The 22,694-nt window shown below is 38.8% G+C and overlaps 2 protein-coding genes across 12 annotated transcripts in view; one reads left to right on the plus strand and one right to left on the minus strand.

The window, feature by feature from the left end:
- Positions 1-1,559: 1,559 nt before the first annotated feature.
- Positions 1,560-22,694, minus strand: part of LOC133849072 (MAP kinase-activating death domain protein) — a 34,485-nt gene continuing 13,350 nt past the window's right edge. The window contains exons 5-23 of one of the 10 annotated variants that reach the window (XM_062284926.1): positions 21,590-21,951; positions 21,402-21,528; positions 19,284-19,316; positions 17,824-17,918; positions 16,661-17,759; positions 16,390-16,593; positions 15,379-15,429; positions 14,637-15,033; positions 14,187-14,572; positions 13,645-14,109; positions 13,079-13,195; positions 12,601-12,858; positions 12,298-12,537; positions 11,962-12,234; positions 11,737-11,904; positions 8,080-8,088; positions 4,267-4,339; positions 4,162-4,208; positions 1,560-2,826 (exon numbers count right to left, since the gene is read on the minus strand). In XM_062284926.1, coding sequence (XP_062140910.1) covers positions 1,909-2,826; positions 4,162-4,208; positions 4,267-4,339; positions 8,080-8,088; positions 11,737-11,904; positions 11,962-12,234; positions 12,298-12,537; positions 12,601-12,858; positions 13,079-13,195; positions 13,645-14,109; positions 14,187-14,572; positions 14,637-15,033; positions 15,379-15,429; positions 16,390-16,593; positions 16,661-17,759; positions 17,824-17,918; positions 19,284-19,316; positions 21,402-21,528; positions 21,590-21,951 — 5,322 coding nt within the window. In that variant the 3' untranslated portion in view covers positions 1,560-1,908. Of the gene's footprint in view, positions 2,827-2,975; positions 3,534-4,161; positions 4,209-4,266; positions 4,340-8,079; positions 8,089-11,736; positions 11,905-11,961; positions 12,235-12,297; positions 12,538-12,600; positions 12,859-13,078; positions 13,196-13,644; positions 14,110-14,186; positions 14,573-14,636; positions 15,034-15,378; positions 15,430-16,389; positions 16,594-16,660; positions 17,760-17,823; positions 17,919-19,283; positions 19,317-21,401; positions 21,529-21,589; positions 21,952-22,694 lie in introns of those variants that run through there. The other 9 variants (XM_062284931.1, XM_062284928.1, XM_062284923.1 and 6 more) reach the window with 9 other exon arrangements.
- LOC133849090 (tubulin-specific chaperone A) lies at positions 20,719-22,157 on the plus strand. 2 transcript variants are annotated; one of them, XM_062284962.1, is made up of 2 exons: positions 20,719-21,343; positions 21,423-22,157. In XM_062284962.1, the coding sequence occupies exon 1, from the start codon at positions 20,862-20,864 to the stop codon at positions 21,288-21,290; it is 429 nt and encodes a 142-aa protein (XP_062140946.1). In that variant the 5' UTR covers positions 20,719-20,861; the 3' UTR covers positions 21,291-21,343; positions 21,423-22,157. The 2 variants fall into 2 exon arrangements, with proteins under 2 accessions (XP_062140946.1, XP_062140945.1); XM_062284961.1 differs by having other exon boundaries at positions 20,720-21,548; positions 21,596-22,157.

Raw genomic sequence — 22,694 nt, forward strand, 5'->3', positions numbered from 1 at the left:
TCTGTTAGCTGGTTTCTTTGTTTGTTGTTTCTTGTGTTATGTTTTTTTTTTCTTGTTGTTGTTGTTGTAGTTGTGTTGTGTTCCCTGACAATTCCTTAAGCTAGCCCAACTGTTTATTATCATTTATAGATCGTAAGTATAGGTATATATGTTATATGTATATCGTATCGTATATAGTATAGATGTATGTCGATTGTTAACAACTAGATAAATTCCTTTACAATACGTGTTCATTGAATAGTTTTAAGTGTGTGTGTGTATTGTTTATGTTTTTTTTTATTGGTATGTTACATTTCCCTAACTAGATTGCCTTCAATTTCCTTTAGGTATTTTGTGCCCATTACGGTCAAGGCCCGATCGCCTCTTCCCCTCCTTATTCTCCTCTTTCTCCCCTTCTATATATATATTGTATTTATATACACACAGTTCTCCCTCTCTCTTCTCTCTCTCGTTTTTCTCATTATAAGCATGTCGACTGTTATTGATATGATGCGGCTAAATATTGTATTACATATAGAATATTTAGTATATATATATAGATATTTTGGTATGGAGAACTTGATGAGAGAGCACACTCTACTATAATATGTTGAAGTGTAGAGTCGACTCTCTGATACCCTTGCAGCATAACAATAAAGTTTACTATTTTGTTGTCTTCTATTTACTTTTTTTATATATAGTATCTCAAGCACATACATTCAAATAACACATTGTTTATCGTTATAGTTCATAATCGTAGCTAACAGATTGACAGACTTAAGCAACAACAGCTGCCATAGGAACAAGCGAGGGAAAAGCTTTATTATGTTATACTTCTTAGCGCTGAAAGCTGCTTTGTACACAGAGAGAAAAAAAGTAGATTGAAAAAATCTTGATATACGATATTTTCGATCTTTAAAACAACAATCTTGAAATAAGATTTTTAGGTTGAAAAAATGTTTGTGGTACATTTGCAATTTAAGATTACAAACATCTTATTTTAAGATTGAAATCTTGATTCCAGCACTTTTTTTCTTTCTGTGTACATATGTATATGAATGTAGTTATGTAACACGCGGGGATTTCTGCTTGGGTTCGTAAAAAACTATAAAGCTGTCTCATTTTCATTTAGCTAAAGCTTAGCCGACTTGTGTTAAATTCTGTGGAAATCTAAAGCTAAGCTCATTGCAACTTTCGTTTCTTATATACACTTTAAACACAAAGCTCATCAAAGCTTCTTACAAACACAAAGCTCATTAAAGCTTCTTACAAATACAAATTTCGCTTAAGCTTTGCGCCATCTATAAAGCTCATTTAAGCTTCTTACAAATACAAAGCACATTTAAGCTTTGTCACTCCCTCTCAATTTCTCTCTGACTTTCTCTTTTATTTTAAGCAGCTTTTGAGCTTAATCTATTCAAAGCTCCCTCTCTTTCATTAAGCCTGCTGTTGGTTTTTAGGAACAATAACAGAAACTGAATTTATTAAGTGTTCAAGAGGGCTAATCAAGAATTGCGAAGGCTTCCACATTTTTACCGGACGAACGTTTCTTATCATAAAGCTTTTGTTATATGTTGTTGTTTGTTTGTTTGTTGAGATTTCTTATATGTTTAGCTGCTTAGGAACACAACGCAAACCGAACATTGATCTAAGGCTACCTAGAGAAAAAACGCGCAACTATGCTCTGCAAGGATATGAAAGCTTCGATTGCCACCGAAGTTACAGCCACGGTATGCAAATGGTGCGACAGACATCGCGTCTGTGATGCGGCTGTGGATGCGGTTCTTCGCCCGTTGGGCCACCGCCTCCTCCAACTCCACCGCTGCCACCTCCGCCACCGCTCTTAGCACCTCCTCCTCCACCGACGTCCGCACCAGCAACAGCTGCTGAGCCAGCGCCTGAACTGAACTTAAAGAAGGAACTCCTTCGTCAGTGCTTGCGATGGGCCTGAGGCGATGCCCCTGCAACATGGCTGGGACTAACGACACCCTCAGGCATTGACTGCAGCGCAGCGGCGACGCTGCCGTAGCTGGCGCGCTGCTGTGCATGCGATTGCTGTTGCAGCTGCTGTTGGTGCTGTTGTTGCTGCTGAATCAAAGATTGTTGCTGCTGAAGATGATGAGGATGTGATGTTGATGACGATGACGATGCTGATGACGATGCTGCTGTCAGCGTTGAGGCGCGTGCCAGACGCTTGGGTATGACAAAGGGCGGCGGCGGCTGTGGCATGTATTGTGGCGGCGTCGAGTTCGCCGACGCCTGACGCACAAACGAACGAGTTGCTGTTGCTGTTGCTGCCTGCTGCACCTGCACCGAACCGCTGCGCGCTATCGCTCCGGTCCGTGGCGGTATCGCTGGCGGTGGTCCCGGTGGCGGGGCAACGCGTTGCTTTGGCGGCGGCGAACTGATGCTCGCCAGACTCTCCGTCGATGGCTGCGATGGGACTCGCGGCGGCAGCTGCGGCAACTGTCCATGCGATGTTGTTGTTGTTGTCACAACGACACTCGACGTCGACGTGGTTGAAGGTGGCAACTTGGCTTGCGGTTGCACCGTGGACATCGTGATCGTCGGCTTCTGCATGGGCATCGTGTGGCGTATGGTGATCGTGCCACCTCGTGTGGGGGCAGTTGTTGAAGCAGTTGCAGACGCTGTGGTTGCTGCTGCTGCTGCTGCTGTTGTTGTGGTGGTAGAAGTGGCAACAACGGCGGCCTTCTGTTGATGCTTCTGCTTCTGCTGGGCGTGTATGTCCTGAATTTGTGGTGTTATCACCACGGGATTCTTCTTTTGATCCTGTCCAGCGGCGACGTAGCTGAAGACGCACAGCACCGAGTAACAGATCTGATCCGACTGCGCCAATTGCAATTTGTTTATGGTTCGTTAGTGTGGCAAAACAGATGAACACTGTGTCTGTGTGTGTTGTGAAGCGGGGATTTGATTTTTTTTGGGGGATGGGTGTCTGGTGGTGTTGTTATTTTTGGGGTGTTTTGGCGTGGATATCACAACGAGTAACAAAACTAATGAACGAACAAACAAACAATCGAACGAACGTACAAGAAAACTAACTGAAATAAATGCATGCAGTGGTACAATGGAATGGAACACAAAATGAAAAAAAAAGAACGCAACGATTTCAACTCAAATTTCAAACTATAGTTTATATTATATATATTCTTTTTTTTTATTTTCTTTCTTTTTTTGTTTTGTACAACTTGCGTGACATGAGTGACATTTGTTGTTGTTTGTTGTTTGTTGGTTGTTGTTGTTGTTGTGGCTATGGATGCATTCACTCAAAACATTCACTCAGACACACACACTCATAAATAATTTATTCTTGATTTTATTTACAGTAAAGTTATCTAATGCACATTCTCGATTGGCAGCGTGGAAAGACTTGTGTCGATAGTTGGTGGCTCTGTCATCGCGGCCATTTCCATTGTTGTTTCGTTCTCTGTTTCAATGCCAGTGTTCCGCCGCATCTTCTCCTTGTTGAGGTGACAAATGTACGCAAATTGCACGGACGTCACCCGATGAAAGCTCAGCACAATTTCCGCTGCCTGCACACATTTTCACATATATTTTTTTTTTTTGGGTGTTTCATTTTTACACGTTTCAATGTTTCATTCACGTTGTGGCAATGATGATTGACGATCGTACGATTTGTTGGATGGAATGATTGATGTGTTGTTGTGAGTTGTGATGTGGTGTTTGATGGTTGTTGTTATTGTTATTGTTGTTGTGGTGGTGGTGGTGGCAGGCATGTTGTTGTTGTTGTTAGTTGTTGGAATAGTTGTTGTTGTTGTTGTCGTATACATAGAAAATGTTGACACAAGGTAACAAACGAAAGTGGCAGCAAAGAACGAAACGAAACGAATAGAAAAAGGTAAAGCAAATCAAACATATTTATATATTCAAGATCGGAGTTATATATATATAATATTATTATCTTCATGTATGTACAGAATTTGTGTGTATGTGTATGTGTTTGTGTGTGTGTGCCAACTATATACATAGTTAATTATACATATAGTGCGCTTATTATGATGAAAGGTGAGACTTAAATCAAGTTTCGATTCGAGTGAGAAAGATATAAGTGCTGAGGTGCAATTCGATGCATGTTGCAAGAGAGGGTGTATGTGTGACTGTATGTGTGTATGTATGTGTGTGTGTGTGGCACGAACTTACCATGCTCGATTGATATTTGCGCTGTATGAGATTGCGTGTCTTGGGATCTGCAAAAAGAGAGACACGAAATGGAGAAACGTTTTGGAATTGGCACACTCTACTTACTGTATTCCTCCAGGACGAAAATTCCACCTTTTTGTGTAAAACATTTGCGTATGTGATCCAAACGCACAAAGAACTGCAATTATTTGATTTAGATAATATAGATATTATTAGCCAGGCTTCGAATCCCAGTTTCATCATCAAACAGGAACGCAAAAAACTTGAAACACGAAACGAAAATGGAACATAACGGTAACGATATAACGGTAACCGAAATGCAAATGAAAAAGCCAAAGAGTAGTTGACGACTAACCGAAAATTGTGAAAACCCAACGAAATGAAAAGGGAAACCGAAAAAACTGTACACTGAAAATTGTTGTAAATTGTGGATAGTAAATACGAGAGAGTATTATTGTTAGATATGTATATTTATAAATATATTCTTATTCATATACATACACAACTTGATATGAGTATATGATAAATTGAATCGAAATTGTAAGTTGCATTTAATTTCTTTTCATTTTGATTTTCCTTTTTTTTTTTGATTTGTCAGTTTTTGTTTCACGTGTTTTTGCGTGTGCATGTGTGTGTGTGGGTGTCTGTGTGTATGTTTGTGTGTTTGTGAGAGGTGGAACTAACGTCACGGAACAGAAACAGTAACGGAAACGAAACGAAAATCATTTTGAAATGCAAGTATGTTCAAAACAAAAGCTAAATGCTATATGGCAAGCGCATGAACAAAGCAAAGCAAAGCAGGCAGCAGCGCTCCATGCAAGTAGAAGTAGTTGTCAGACTTGTTGTTGTTGTTGTTATTATTATTGTTGTTGTCGGGCACATGCATGCAGTACAAAAGGTGATTAGCTTAGCTTAGCTGCTGAGCTTTGAGTGTCGTAGCAGCGAGCTAACAACAGTTAAAGCGTTTACACTTATTTACAAAGACAAAGGGGGAGACATTTACACAATCAGCAAGTGGTCAGCACTAATATTATATATCATATAATAGTAAGGGCAAGAGATCAACAAAAGAAAAAAAAACCCATAATCAGAATTCGAAATTAAATACAAAATGAGTAAAATATAATATATTCTGCTGTTGTTGAAGAAGGATACGCAACAGAAACAATTGAAAAACGTAACAACAAATGGGAAATGAAACATTTTGGAGAATGCAGCAAAATCAAAAAAAATCTTGTTTTTCTTTTTTTTAATGGATTTCATTTATATATAAAGAATATTTTTGTTTTTTTTTTTTTAAGGTTAACAATATATATATATCGATTATATATATCGATTATTTTGTTTTTATTTTTTCTTAAAGATTTTTCTAATTAGCACTTGTGAGATGGTCGTTCATTAATTTGCTTGGATTGGATACGAAAAGGCGTTTTGGTATTTGGTTTTTTTTTTTTGGTTTGGTTTCATGGGAGGTAGAAACTATTCAAATTGAAAGAACTCTCAATTCAATTTTGCACTAATACAAAAACAACTATGCTGTATGAGTTGTGAGTGTGTGTGTGTGTGTGTGTCTGGCGTAAGAGTGTGTGTGTGTGTAAAGAGTAAAGAATACGTTTTTTTTATAGTAGAAATAAGAGAACCAAAAGGATTCATTGTAGTTTTTTTTTTGAGGGGTTTAACGGCTGGCTGGGTTGGTGCTATTGTGGTGGCTCATGTAGCAATAGAAAGACAGAAAGAGACAGAGAGAGAGAGAGTATGCGAGATAGAGAGAGAGAGAGGAAGAGTATGACTAGTGAGGGGAATGCACTAAGGCAGCGATTAACAGCGTTTAATATGAAAAAAGTTTATTTTTTTTGACTTTTGTTTCTCTTCATTTTTTTTTTTTAAGTGTGTTTTGTGTTCTGTGTTTTGGTTCAGGCGGCACACACACGGTATTTTGGTAACAAGTAACGGCATGCTTGCACTATCACAAAAGGTTCTAGAAAGTTGTTTTTTTGTCGAATGGAGAGCGGGAGAGTTCCAGCATTAGCATCAACAATATTTTTGTTTTTAACTTTTTGGTTTTTAGTTTAATTTCTCCAAAGAATAAAACCAATGTGAAAACTTGAGAAACGAAATGGAAATATCTAACGCAAAAAAGATATAGAGAAAGAGAGATACAGAGAGAGAGAGAGAGAGAGAGAGAGAGTGAGAGTGAAAAAGATCAGAATGACAGAGATAGAGTAAGCGCTTAAATTTATTTTAAAAAACAATTTTAATTTTATATATATATGTATATATATGTATGATCAATTTGGGGAATTTTGTAATTTGGAATTTGTTTTTGGCAGACACTCTCAGGGAGTTTGCTTATGAACTACAACTACGATTTTGCGTTTTGAAATCTTGTTGTTGTTTTGTTTTTTTGTTGCTATACAAAAATGAAATCTACACAAGCATAAATAATAACACATGAACAATGGAATCCGGCAAGCCGAACTTTGATTTTTCTGAACTGCTAATCTGCTGGCAAATATCATTGCTTCATTATAACATTTGTATTTGGGGCACAACCCAACTAATTTGGGAGGCCAGAACACAGCTAATGAATGCTACGGGCTACAGGCTACAGGCTACAAACTATAGATATATAGTAACTATATGTTTTGATGTTGTGGTTTGTTGTTGTTATTGTTGCTGTTGCTGTTGTTGTTGTTTTTGTTATATATAACAATAATTTATATATATTGAAATAGTGAACAGATCAGTTTTGAGGCATTTTTTTTGTTTTGTTGAGCTGTGTGTATTTTGTGGGCGTATAAAACATTCAAAGAACTTGCTCTTTTAACTTGTGCCAAATCAAAATCGACAAACTCATAAACTTTGTAAAAGTGTGTGTGTGAGAGAGAGAGAAGACAAGTTTACATGTGTGTGGAAAGAGACAGAGTGAGAGAGAGAGAGAGAGGGGGCGATTGGCAACCAGTTGTGGAAGAACATGCGACGACGAAGGGTGACGACGACGGTATTTGCTAGAGATGCGTGAGAATCCATTGAATTTATCGTTATCGTTTATCGCTTATCGATATAACGAGCCATGCTCCAAACACGCCCAAACAAACAAACTGGTTCAATAGCCCCCTTAGCTGTGTATTTTCTTGTAGCGAGAGATTGTGTTTGTGTGTGTCTTTGTGTTGTGTGAGATAGAGAGAAAGAGAGAGAGAGAGAACTGAAAACTGAACAACACACAAGAGAAAGTGGCTTACAAATAAAAGAGTTATATCTAGATATATTTATGTACTAGTTCCAAAACGTTCCAAACGCCCGCTATGTATATGCAGTATTTTCGTATTTGGAATTGAATCGAAATGATTTTGAGTTGTAATAATACACTAACAAAAAAAATCGTTAAATGGGAATATGAAAACGATAACGAGTTAACGACAACAGAAGACAGAAGAAAAAGTCAAATTTGACTCAACAAAATTATAAGCAAGAAAATTTTGTAACTAAATTTTTTTTACTTTTTTTTGTTAAGTAGGAAACGTCAACAAGTTTACGGCTCTGTTTCAATGTAACAAACAAACCAACCATCCAACCAACAGTTTCAAAAATAATCTTGAAAACTTAAAAGCTTTTGTATTTGTAAATAATATACATCATTTGTCATATATAGTATATTATTTGCGGTATTTTCAGTATTATTTAAATATCAACTACTAATTTGGTTTTTTGTTGAATGCCTTTTTTGATAATTATTATTATTTTTTTGTAAGTGTATACAAATTAAGTGTCTTTGGAAACGTAAAATGTGAAGTAAAATGGTATTTTTGGATTAAAGAAACGCAAATGTTTTTGGAGGGGGGGAAACAGGGCTTAAAGAACAATAGTTGTTTATAAATTTAAATTCAAATATAACAAGAAATTTGTTCATTTCAATACCTCGAAATCCTTTTTATCGTATTTGTCAGACGTTATACGATATATTTTCGGTTTTATATTTTTGAGTTGTTTTGTCAGATCATTTTTTTTTAATCAATTCGATTGAGTACATTTTTTTATTTTTTTTTTTGTAATTAGGCAGACATTTTTTGGACCAATCATTGGATATTTGTTCGTTATGTTTCGATTTCAATTTCGTAGGGAACGTGTAATTTTTTTTTTTTTATCAGAGTCCACGAATGGGAGAGAGCAACGGTGCAGCGTTCCACGTACGACAAAAAACATTAAACAAACAACAAAGAAAATTATAAAAAGAAAGTTGAAAAACGCTTTTTGATTTATATATATAAAAATATTATTATTCTTTTTGTTTGGTTTCAGTAAATTTTTTTTATTTTTAAGTTGGTTTCAGTATTTTTGTTCAATTGCAAAAATTTGAGTAAAATTACTAGCGAATTTTGTTTAGAAACGATATGAAATGTGGTTGTTGTTGTTGTGTTAAGAGTCGTTTTTTTTTCTATATATAATTCTTTTTTTTTTTTTTTGGTGGTTGGGACATTTTTTAGAAGGGGGGCTGTATAATGGTAAACGGTGGAAATTTTTATTTAATGGGTAAGACATCTAAATCTTAGTTATTGTTGTTGTTATTGTTGTAGTTTCTGTTGTTGTTTGTGGATTATTATTAAATACAGAACAGAAAATTCGAAATCATAATGAGAACAAGTTGAATAATACCAAGAAGAGGGAGAAAAAAGAGAGAGAGATAGTGAGAGAAAAAAAATATACTAAATAATATTCAAATTTTGAGCGGTAAGAAAGCTAACAAACTTTTAAGAAGAGACAAGTGAAAGAAGAGGAGAAGAAGAGAGCGAGAGATTCAGAGACAGAGAGAGAGAGAGATATAGAGAAAAAATAGAGAATACCGAATAAGTACAAATGAAAGAGAAAGCATATATCGAAAGGAAAGAAATCAAAAGAGACAAGAGAACAAGAGAGAGAGAGAAACGAAATCTGCAAATATACACAAGGACCATCTCAAAAGTTACCAGTTTAGAATTATGCACAAAATCAATTGGTATTTTTTTTTCTTCTTTTCTCTTTTTCTTCCATATTTTACTGTTTGTTTTTTTTACTTCGTTTTCTTTTTTTTTAATGGATTGACTGAATAAGGACATATATCGAGAATTGAGAATTGACTGGTAGAGCGAAAGAACGAAATAATATTGAAAAGTATACGATAAACGATAAGAGGTAAGGTTAACGATTAGCAATGACGATTAACGAGCCCTAGCTCGATAACACTAATCGACCCAGAGACCGCTCTCTCGCTCTCTTCTGCCTCGACAGCCTCGACAACAGCGGACAGCGGATACGAAAGAGAGCAGATCGATAGGGCTCTGCAGACCGTTGGTGGTAGTAATAGAAAAAACGTACGCTTAAGTTGTATATACAGTTAGTTAATGAACTTAAAAATAATCAGAGACGACAACAAATTAATCGATAACTGAAAATGCAAATGCCATAAATTTTTTACGATATATTGTAATAGAAGTAGTTATAGTAGTAGTAGTAGTAATAGTAGTTGAAGAAGTCGAAAACTATAATTATTATTGGTTCGTTTTGAAGGGAAGTTTTGGGCCTAACTAAAAGCAATCCTAACTTGATATATATATTTATTTTTATTTATATATATACTTTATTTTTTTTGGTTTTCTGTTGATTTGAAAAAAATTGTACACATTACAAAAATAGCGAAAGAAATTGGAAAAAGAATGACAATGATGAAATTTGCCTTGGGTAATTCGATTGAAGGAATTATTTGAGTTAGAAAATAAAGTGAGGAAAAAAATGTAAATGTTAAGAAATCAAAGAGAAGTTTCGATAACAAAGAAAACAAAATGCCCAGTTAATCAGATAATGATAAGGAATCGTAATTGTAATCATAAGATGATAAGAGAAATGTGTTTTTATTTTTCATATATAGTTTTTTTTAATTGGTTAGTTAAATAAATAAAGTAGAGAGTATAATGAATATAGCATTCAGTACATTCACTAGCACAATATATGGGTATGATATATGGGATTCTCATTATATTATTATTTGTTATAATTATTTTTCATATCTATTTGGGATTCGTTGTTTGTTTTTTTTTTTCAATCGATTTTAGATTATGTGGTTTCGTTTGCGCTCGTTTATAAACGCACAAATCGTATATAAGTTATTATATATAGAGGTAGGCGAGAAAAAATGATAATCAAACATAAAACGAAAGCCAGAACACTAAAATAAAAGTACGTGAGACAATGGTATCGAAATATTAAGTTAAACTGAGTCGGTCATTATTCCTGAGATTCAAATTTTTGGGTCGGGGTTTGCGTTGTCAAACGATTTTTGAGTCGAGAGGTTGTGGGAAGCGGTTTAGGGTCTTTACGGCTACAGTTATTAATTCAAAATGACATCTGCAAGGAGAGGTTCTATAGGCTGAGTCTGTGATTCGACTGTCCAAGCCAGACATAAAGTTTGGTCATAGATCTAGGCGCATTATTTTTTGAGTGGACGGAAAAAAACTTTGAAAATAATTGCCAAAAATATTGAGAAGGTCCTTGTATTATTTGAAATCTTTGCTTTGACAGAAACTTGAGCAAACCAAGAGACCAAAAACAATAGAAACAACTAAATTGAATGCAAAGTGAAGCAAACGAAAACGAAACACAGACACAGTTGAAGGGAAGAAACATATTGAAAAGAACAAAAAGAAAGTACAAAAATTAGAATGCGCCCAAAATTTGTGAGTACAAGTAGTTTAGTATGTATAATATCCTTCATATTGCATTTGTACTGTACTTTTAGTCATATAAAAACGAAAAGAAACCGAAAGAAAAATAAAACATGAAATTGACGCACATTTGAAACACATTTTCTTTATTATTAATTTTTGTTTTTTTTTCTTCATTGTTTTGAGGTTAGTTTTTTTTTTTGAGACTGGACTTTTTTTTTGGGGGGGTGGGGCGGTTAGGGGACACTTTAAACCCTGGCGCTGGTGTAGATCACCAATTTGCCGGGGGACATGGCGAACAAACTCTATGTAAGAGTCGATACATAGATAAGATAATACGAGTACATTAAATGTCTGTATAGTTTTAAATGAGAGATTTGATTCGAATGAATACTTTTTGTAGTCTTTGTTGATTAATATGTTTGGGTTTTTAAGTGTCTTTGTCAAGAGTTCGAGTTAACGACAGACAAAAAGATTAATTTGACGTGGAGGGTGGGAGGAAGAGCGAGACAGAGAGGCGGGGGAGAGAGTTAGCAAGAGAGAGAGAGAGAGAGTTGTAATTGTGGTTGGCTGGGCCAGGGTTGGACTGAGTTCAGGGTCGGAGTAACGTTTTTTGTATTATTCTTAAGACTGATGCTTATGTTTATGGCTTTTTATAGATGCAGAGAGTTGTTTATATTTTTTTTGTTGTTTTTTTTTTTGTCACACAAAACGAGTATTTTTAGAGAGCGGCGAGTATGTGTGTGTGTGTGTGTATGTAGATTTGAGTGTATGTGTAACTGTGTGTGTGTGTGGGTGTATGTGTGTCTGTGTCTATATATATTATATATACTGTATATTGATTTGAAAGAACCAAAGAAAGGAAGAGAGCAACACTTACCTTGCTGTTGGAGAACAACAAACCGACACCCTCAAGACAGACCTGCAGTAAACCTCCCTCGCCCGTATTCATATCCTGCACGGGAAACTCACCGCCCAATTCGGGTACATTTGTGGGCGTGCCACCACGCTCCATGGCCTCCTTAATGCAATTGTACAGCTCCTTGCACTGCAAACGCATAGAGTTAATAAAACCCAGTTAAGAAGAGAAGTCAACCTTTCTCACCTTTCGTGTGTAATATTTGTGCAGCTGAGTCTGTCCGCCATTGCGACGCCAAAGACAGAGCAGCTTGGTCTTTGGCGAGTAAGTCATGTTCACCAGTCGCTCATACCACCAACGTTCCACAATTGTACCATCGACGGAACGCAAGACGAGCCCATCGTCGCGCACTTCCATAAAACGCAGAGGTCCATTCACATCGGTGCCCTGATGAACGGTGAAGCTCTGGCGATGCAACAGTCGTGATCCCAGCGGCTTCAGGTCGATGTCATTGCCATTCTGTGGGAGATGGAATACACTCCTTTATGAACTCGACTTGATTTACTTATGCATCGCACTCACCAGATTGTTGATCTGATCGACCACATTGTGCACTTCCTGCGAGTAGACAAGTCCAATGTGACTTTTGCCCAGCAAACGTCGGATCTTGCGACGTATCTCATCCTTGGTAACATTCAGCATTACTAAAATCGCCGTCAGATTGTAGAGCATAGTGCTCAACAGTCGATCCTCGTCATGCTCCAGTCGCTTACGCTCCGATTCGCTCAGCGACTTGTAACGTTCCATCATCTCAATGGGACCCTGATGAAGGGAAAGAGAGTTTTAGTATACAATGAAGTGTAATCCCTCATAACCGAGACTTGCCTGATCCATGCCGATCATATCACGCTCCTGGCTGACCGCATCCAAGAAGGCATCCTCCCAGAACTGCATTTGATTCCAGAGATTCAAGCGATCCTTGCCCAGCAGTCCCTCGAATAGATAAACCCGCGGACTATCTGGCGATGGGGAAGACGAAGTGTTGATCAAATGTCCGCCCGTATAACGAAAGCCGGCGCTAAGCGTTGATTTGCCGGACCAAAGGTTACCGCTGCTCCGTTTCGAATCTTTCGATGTGGTTGTCTAAAATGATACAGCACACATAAGCAACGATCCTAAGTCATACAATAAATGGGTAGACATTTGGAGGCAAGGGAAACCCGTAAAATGAGCGGTGCAAATCACTTTTCTCAACAAGAAGACAGCAAGACCATTTTGTTAGCGGTATTTCGGTTGTTGGAGGGGGGGTTTCTGGTGGTTATCGATAGCAGGTAAACGGCGATATCGATACAGCTGTACTTACATTTTCGTATTCGGTGTCTGAGACTGTGGAACGGCAGCTGGAGGGCATGCGAACGCTTAGACTGCCAGCGGGAAGCAGATCGCTGACCACGGAGAGCGCGCCCGTAGAGCCAGCAGCCTACGAATGTACAATACGATATACATACGGATATTGACTAGGTATATGCTCAAACGATAACGATTACGATAGTTACGACACGACGTGGCCCGTTAAACAAAAGTATGCGACTAAGTTGGTTATTGATAAGCGATATTACTACAGTTACGATATATACGATTATATATATATATATATAGATATTATTATTGTGGTATATATTATATACACAACGATAACGATTACGATTACGAGTGGGCGATAACGATTAACAATATAGCGATGCACGATATTAATAAGCACTGGGCACGGCATTAACTAACAGTGAATGGATATGGAAATGCTCATGGGGACATGGGACATGGGACATTTTGCATGATTGCAGCAGTGTTGCGAATGTGATTAAATGATGTTTGGCTAACTAGACGATTATCTTTGTTTCTCTCTTTCACTTCTTCTCTTCTACTTACATCCGAATCGAACGAGGTGAGCATGTTCTTCAAGGCACTTCGCTTCTGCGACAACATATCCTTGAACATCTCCGTCGTCGACTGACCATCCTGACTGTCCGTCGATGACAAGCGACGCGACGCCGCCGTCGAAGCGGGCAACGCTGTGTGCGTGGAACTCTTTCGGGACTCTTGCGGCGATGCCCATTCGCTGCCCAGACCCGAATGCGAACCGTTCGGACTGCTCGGGGAACGCAGATTCTCCCGACTGCCCATCGGACTGGCCGCATGACTCGACAGCAGACTGGAGGACATGTCACTGCCATCGGTGATCTCCTTGCTCCAGTAATGCGTATGCGCCACCTCCATTAGCTGGAACACCGAAGCCATGCCGCCGAGACCAAAGTTGCTGAACGTCACATCCAAGCCAGCGGCAATTGCTTGCACACACTTGAGCATGCCCTTCCACACGGGCTTCGTGACGCACTAGAAAAAAGAGGAAAAAAGACCGATTTAAAGCAATTCGCATCGCAAAATAGGAGAAAACCTTAATGAGGACTTACCACATCGTCAATGTGATCGTCGGGTGCAATCTTCTTGTCGAGCGTCTTGTTGAGCTTGCTCAACACCAACGTGCGATACGATTCATCCTCCATGAGTTTCTTGAACCGATTGAGCTTCAACCAGCCGACACCTTCGCCAGCAAGCACCTGATTGGTCACATCCTTGAGGAACGCCTGATTCTCGGCGTTGCTGTGCGAACGCTCCTGATTCTGTTGGCGCGTCAACTCTTCCTGCGTTTGTCGGGGTCCCGCGTGCTTGATCAACGGTGTCCGCTCCACGAGTCCCTTGCGACCCGGAAACGGATCAAAATTAATGCCCGTCTTGTTCTTGGCCGGCGTCACATTCGTCGGTTTGTGTTGCACCGCTGCCTGCTTTTGTTGGTTCTCTGCGGGTTCAAGAAAACACACATTACATAACTGAAATTACCGAAATTACTGAACTGATCTTACTTTTTCCAAACATGCCCGAGAACATGGTGGTGGTCGAGGAAGCCAACCCATTGAAATCGCTGCCAATAGAGCTAAAGAAATTATTGCCACCACCGCCGCTGCCGCCGCTTTGTTGCACCTGCTTCTGTGTGGCCAACTGGGAATTGGCAGCCGGGTTCACAGGATTGTTGCTGACACCGACGCCAACGCCTGGCGCAACTCCGCCATGCTCCTCAATCTTGATGATGCCCTTTTTGGTGGCCGCCTCCTTGGCGGTCTTGGTGAGATCACCCAACGTTGATTTGCCCACGTACGTGAGATCCTCCAGAGTGTTCTTGCTAACACCCGCCGCCTGTTTGGACACCTCAAGAGCTTGCTTGGACGCCTCTCCAGCCGCCTTTTTAGCATGCAACGTAAACTGTGTGAAGGGGAGAATAAAACAAGAGATTAGACGAGTGTTTACTTAAGGAAATAAAACAATGAAACTACGGCAGACAACAGATTGCTGGACGGGATATAACGACTACTCAAGTCTACGAACTATGTTGAAGAAGCCAATTGCTGTTGTCCGAAAATAAACTTTGAAAAGCAACTTAAAATAAAACAATGCAAATCTCTAATGCACATTTTCCTTTCTCGTTGCATTCTATCGCGAGAGTTTTTTTTTTATTTTTATGGGGTACTATTGTGAATGTGAGTGAGTGGGTGTGAATGTGTGTGTGTGATTGTGTGTTTGATTATGTGTGAGTGGCTGAGTACCAACCTTTTCAAAGGTGTGACGCATTTTGTCGTCGAGATCTTCGTCCAGTGCATGCTATACTTAGTTATATAGTACATATATCGTTTTATATAAGTAATAGACACTTAGAACGTGCTTTTTTTTCATTTTCAGTTCTTAAATCAACTGAATTTCGCTTCTGTTTTGTTTTGTTTACCATAGAAACACAATTAAAGAGAACAGTTTTCTTCGGCTGGCCGAAGACGTAATAGCCTTGCAGTAGAAGCTGACATTAATTACTTATTTTGTGAACTCATTAATCGATTTCTTATGTTAATAATACCCAGAAAGATGAGATCAATTCGATAGTTAAACATATTTTATCTTGTTTGCAGTCTAGAGTTCTACATTTTATTTGAGATAACATTATTTATTACTAGTACAATATCATTAATAAACAAGAAAGTGAGATCATTTGGGTAGTTAAAATTATCTTCATTTATTAGCCACAATTAATTTTATTCAATTTGACCCTAAGTCACATATTCTATAACGTATTTAAGATATAATAAAGTGATCTTTAAGTGATCCTCTAACCCTTAATCCCCATATGCTATATCGCAATTGAGGTGCAGTAATTTGTTTGTTATTTTCATGTCTGTCAGACAAATGGGTTCACTTAGGTTATGCTATTAAAAGTTTTGTTGAATTCTGTGAACCTTTCTAGAGCTGTTTGGCAGACAAATAGAATGACTTGGGATCATGCTGTTAAAACTTTTGTTATCTTGCCCATCATTAAAGTTGATTTGTCTAAACCTTTATCACAGACAAATGGGATTACTTTGGATCATGCTATTAACTGGCTTAATAAACATCCGATTGTTATTTTACACTCTTAATTAGGTTTTCTATCATCTTCCTGACTTCCTCCCTCTCTGCAAGGATACAAATAGGTAACAACAAACAGTAGCACAACAACATACACACACATTTGATGCACAGCATATCGTATCGTATTTTAATATTCGGGAGCTCCATTCTCAAGCGTTCACTCACCTTGTCCACGTGGGCAAGTAAACCCTCCTGACTGCTCTGGCGTGTGGTTTCGCGCACCAGCTCCTTGGCATGCGATGCAAAGTTCTCAAAGAGCGAGCTCTGGGAACTCTGGCGTCCCGGACTGCTGGAACTTGAGCCGGAGCTTCCGGTGCGTGCCAAAATGTTGCTCACACCCGGCTGCTTGACGGGCGGCGTTAAAGGCGGCTGCATAGAGACGAAGAGGAAGGCAACAAATTTGTTTAATTGATAACGAAAGTATATATTTCCTTACTGGTATCTTTTTCTCGGTGCGCTCCAAATCGCTGGTGTTGCGCTGCAATTTGTTGCTCGCAATGCTCTTCCCGGTGACCGTCGATGTGGTGTCCGATTCCGCCTCGATGCTGGCCATCTTGATGGTCGCCTCCAGTCGCATGGCCAACGGCGTTGCCAGCTCAAATGGCGCCGGTGCCGCTTGCTGTCCGCCCTTGGGCTGAAAATCAAATTCCGAATCCCGATTGAAGCTGGGCGAACTCAAGTCCGAGCGACTCGACGACGATGACACCGGCGAATCGGCACGTTCCTCGTCTTCTTTTTGACTCGCCGCTCCGGCCAAACCCTCGGGATATTGCAGTTTACTGGGCGGATGATAGACCAAGGCGGGATCCAGATTCGAGGATAACGTTTGTGGCACCACATGTGGTCGATTGTACGAGCCGAAAACATCATGCAAACTGGGCGACAGATCCGACGACGCCATCTCGGAGACAAAATCACTTAGCGAACTGTACGAGGAGCTGCTGCTGTCGGCGCCCTCTGAATCGGAGCCGCTCTCATCGGTGGGCTGGCACTCGAGCTGCTTGAGGGAACGCAAGGCGCCATTCAACGAGCTGCCATCGTCCCACACCGAAAACCGGATGGGCGTCAGGCTGTGAGCAAACCATTTGGGCTTATCGCCCACCTGCATGGGATCCATGACGCCCGTCTGGACGCGCAAGAACGCCACATTCGTCGGTGTCAGCGACCACTCCGCAAGGAACTCCACCGCTTGGGTGCGCGCAAACTGATTGAGGAACATCGAGGCACGCGGCCGAGAGCGTAGAAAACTGTTGATCTGAAAGGCGACCACGGGACGCGGATACAAACGCAAAGTGCGCGTATGTTCGGCGAAATTGGCCAACGTATTCTGTGCGTTGAAGAAACGCACCATGGCCACCCGTGTGGCCACATCCACGGAATCGACATCGGTCCCATACACAAAGGGATTGAGGGCCGGTGAATTCATCGGACTTGGCTGGCGGGACATCAGAGCACCCTGTGCTGACACCGAATTCCTTTGACTCGCCTGCGCCGAATGTGGCGGCGTTTGCAAAGGCAAACGCACTTGGGATACCCTAAATGGAAGATTAAATTAGCTTATGGAAATGGATTTTGTGCATTCCCTTAGCTTGAACTTACCCTAATAGCGGCGGCTCCTGGAGACTGTCGCGCACCGAGGGCAGCAGTTGTTGCGAGGACACAGCCTGATTAGTGGCCGTCATCGAGGTTAATGCCTGTTCGTTGTGGGGGGGAAGAAGGTGAGAAAGTGAGCGCGTTTTATTAGCTGGCCAGACAACGGAGTGCACAACTAAGCTGTAACTTTAACGTATGCTAACTATATGTATATAGAAAGGGAGGCAGGGAGGTAGAGAGAGAGACAGAGTCGGAGAGGTCCATTGGCTAGTGGGGAGAACCCAAGTTGCTTGGTTCTAAAAATACACACTAAGCAGGACGGAAGCATGCACACTAAAGAGAGAGATCTCAAGGCGAAAAACTACTGTTAGGGAACTACAAATAGATAGAGAGGGAGAGAGAGACAGTTCAGAGCAGAGACACAGGAATGATTGAAGAAGAAAAGGCAGATAGGGAGGTCTCATAATCTCTTAATGAGTAGACAATGGAAAAGAGTTAATATATTAATTGGAAAAGAAACAACTAAATTAATAAAATAAGTTAGATCAATTGAAAAGGTTACTAAACATAAGCCTACACATAAGAGCTGAAGAGCTTGACTTAATACAGAGCATTAAAGGAAACCAAAACAAGAAAGAAAGGGTCGAGTGTGCTCGACTATGAGATACCCGCTACACATTGTGAAAGAAAAACAAAACAGTGCGGTAGTATTCTTAGAATAGATCAAATTAATATACCGTAAAATACTAAAAATATATCAAATGTTATAGTATACATAGTATTATATTAAAAATGTGGTAAGATTCTTAAAAAATAAACCACAAATAATATACCACAATAATACTAAAATATACCAAAGGCTATATTTAGTATATCGATATAGTACTACATTCAAAATATACCATATAGTACTAAAATATACCAAATTGTATTAGTAGAAGTATGCCCTTTTACACTATGCGTAGCAGGTATAAAAAAAGAGAGATTCAAAATAATATTTGAAAATGAAAAGCACACTAAAATTAGGAAAATACGGGATAAGCGAAAGAACTTAAGGAAGAGCGCTTGCTCATGTTAACGGTAAGTTTTACATTGACTTAAGCGACACGTTAAAGTTACCATGAGCATGAGAACCTTAACCAGAAGAAGAAGCAAAAGGGATTATGGACTAAGGGCTAGACATTTACTTTTTGGGCGATCACATTGAGCGATGTGTGTTTAGATATATATAGTACATAGACGAGTATTTATAGAGAGGGTATGACTGTATGCATGCGTATATAGATAACGTATATATATGGTTATGTATCGGGTATTATAATCACAGCACGCCGCACTAGTATTAGTATAAGTCTTAGTCTTAGTTTTAGTTTTAGTTTGCATTCTATGTACAAAACGCATCAAACGAAAAAAAGAAAAACAAACAAAAAATGTTTGGTATTTGAACATTTATGAACGATATTTACACCAAGTCCAGCTTCATCCATAAGTAGCATAGCCTGCAGTAGTTGTTGTTGTTGTAGTTGATGTTGTTGTAGTTGTTGTTGTTGTTGTTATGATGAAGTTTAATTAAATCGTTTGAATATATAGAGATAATGCATGAATGTTAAACGTAGAATAGTAGTAGTAGAGAGCATTAGGCACAGACAGAGATAGATAGATAGATATAGATAAAGATATAGAGATAGATCGATAGAGTGGAAAGTGGAAGAAGTAGAAGACGAAAAACATAAGCAAAAATAATACAATATATGTGTGTGTGGGGGAATCTTGTGTGTTTTATACTTAGCATTATATATAGATCACAATCATACAAATTTGCATAAAGAAATTCGAACAGAAATGAGAATTCAACGCAATGCGAACTCTTCAATCGATCGATCGAAGATTGAAGAAATCGCATATCGCATCAAAAAAAAATATGAAATATGCATTTAGACGATCACGACGACACGTTGACTGACAACTTTGAAAAGAAAAGCGTTTACCATATCAACATATACACTTACATATCGCGTATAGTATATATGATATGATATATACAAATGAATAAAGTCAATTAAGAATACAGTTTGTGAATGTTTCGAGAAATACAGAATCAAGTTTGCCGTATGAAATATGAAATCGTTGCAGTTAAAGCATTTTTGGGTAATACATTGATAACAAAATTATTGTAAATTCGACTGCAGAATTTCGACACATAAATGGGAAAATAATCCTCTATCCATATGCTTGATTAGTGGGAGTTGTAAAGCCTCAGTTGGTTATACAAGTAAATAGCTAATTGTGTACTCTAAATATTCTCAATATTTCAAAATAATCGAACAATCATTCTTTTCATTTTCTCCAAATTCTCAAATGAATTCAAATATTTTATGCCATCTACACTTGTGTACTTGGCTCCTCACCAAATCTTAAATTTTGGCGCTAAAGTTCTCAATTTTTCTCAACTAGTTAGGCGATTGACAACTCTTAATATTCTCAAAATTTCATAATATTCTCGAAAACTTTTGTAATTTTAAGAATCCCCACAAAATGTGCAATTTTAACCTTAAAGTTCTAATTTTTCTGCTAACCAGTTAATTGCCTAATCTTGTTATTCACAAAATTTCATAATAATCTGAAAATTCTACGCTACACAAAATCTGTTCTAATTTTTCCGTTCCTCGTTAGTTTATTGACTAATCTTCATATTCTTTAAATTTCAATATTATCTGTAAATGTTATGTTATTTTAAAAGTCCCCACAAAATCTACAATTTTTCTAATTCTAATTCTTTCCCTACTGGTTAGTTAATTGACTTCTCTTAATATTCTCAAAATTTCAACATAATCGGAAAACCATTTCAGTTTTCAGTTTCATATTCTTAAAACATTCCATGTGTCTTATGTCAAAATCGAACTCGTCTTTGTTACTTTCTGCTGACAATTGTAATCAATGTTTTTCGGCACTTTCGTTTGAATTTCGTTCAATTTCTTATCGGTTTTATCGTTTCCCGTCTTTCCCCCACAAAAGAAAGAAAATCACCGTGCTAATTTTGTATAATGTTTATGCCCGAAATCGCAACAATATCCAGCGACTTGGCCGCCACACTGAAGCACGCCGATTGCCTGACCAATTTACGCTGTTCGCTGGATCCCCGACTAGATCAGTTGATTGTCTACAGCTCCGTGCTGGAGCACTTGTTGCAGCAGAAGCTGCACTATGAGAAGGAACACGACACGGAGCTGAGGCGACTCGAGCGCTTCCGATGCGATGGCGTTAAGGAATATCGGATCAAGGTGCAGTTGCGTGTGATCAACAAGGTGCAGAGCATGCTGCCGAATATTGTGTTCAAGATGCGCAACGAGTACGATAAATTCGAGCGTTTTTTGTTGCAAGAGGTGTCCATCAAGGATGTCGATACTGAGCTCTACAATCGGGGCTGGCAATTGTTGAACACCTGTCGCGACAATCTGCGACTAACTCATTAAGCATATGGATAAGATTTCCCCCTCTTCGATACTTTCATCTCCATTTCGTATTTGTAAGTGCAAGTGCAATTATATACGTACAACAAAAAATAGTGGGAGACATTCACTTACCTGTTTCAAGTGATTCTTTAGTATGGTGCCCTCGGGTTCGGGCAGCGGCGGAATCTCATCGTAGCCCCCCGTTGGAGGTGTTAGCTTTGTCGAATCCAAGTCCACCACCCAAATGTCATCGGGCAACCTAAAAGAAGAAGACACGATGTTTGAAACTAAATTGAATTATGAACTGCACTTGAACTTACCTAAAGTTCTTTTTGTAGATGAGAAAGGAGGCGGGCACACCGATGACAAAGGGCGTGGGCGCCAACAGCAGCTGCTCGGCACAACTGAGACATGTGGGGAGCAACGGAATCACCGGGAACATGTACTCCAAGGGATACAGCATCGTCACGAATGCCATCACGGACATGGAGAGCGCATTGTAGTCGCGTGATTGAAACAACACCTTGTTCTCCAATATTATCAATGTCCAGACCTTCAGGCACGTCTCCACGCCCAGCAGCTCGAGCGGCAAATGCAACGGGAAATCAACCAGCGAGAATCGCGTATGATCCGGCAATGCAAAGAGCAAAGGTTCATGCACAGTGGGCGACAGCACCTCCACCTGGAGAGAGGATCGAGGATAAACAACAACAACAATTAACTCTGGCGTGTGGGAAACTAAATTTTGTTTCTATTTGCCAATCGCATGCTTTCTTAACCGGCAAGCAAGAGATTGGCAAATAAAAGCGATTGGGAAGCGTTAAAAAAAAACTAAAATTTGTCATTTAAGAAATACGATAAGAAAATAAAACCAATTCAAAATATGAACTCATTAAATTTGTAATTCATCTCAAGGAATTAGTTTTGCATTTCTGCTCACTATTCGTATACTTAACATTCTCAGGTGTTAAAAAAAATAAGATAATAAATACGAAAATGCACACTAAACTAAGAAATACATATAAAAACAAGCTAGAAAGCTGCAGTCGACTGTGAGATACCCGCTACCCATTTAGAATAAAAGCAAAAAAAGTGTGCTATTGTTCTTAAAATATACCGACAAAATACTGAGTTGTAACAGAGACAATATTTGGAATATATATATCTATTATAAAATCCTGTAAAGTACAAATAATGTCTTTTGAAGAAATTATACCAAATATAACATTTGGTATATTTCAGTATATTTTCGGTATATTTTAAGAATATACCATTACATTAAAAATATCTTATTTGTACAACATAAGGCTTTTTAAATACAGTCTGCGAAGGTAATATACCACATATAACCCACGATATATTTAAGTATTTTTTCGGTATATTTTTAGGATGTAATTGTTCATTCAAAATACTTTATTTGTACAA

The sequence above is a fragment of the Drosophila sulfurigaster genome, chromosome X (assembly GCF_023558435.1).
Source record: "Drosophila sulfurigaster albostrigata strain 15112-1811.04 chromosome X, ASM2355843v2, whole genome shotgun sequence".
Lineage (NCBI taxonomy): Eukaryota > Metazoa > Arthropoda > Insecta > Diptera > Drosophilidae > Drosophila > Drosophila sulfurigaster.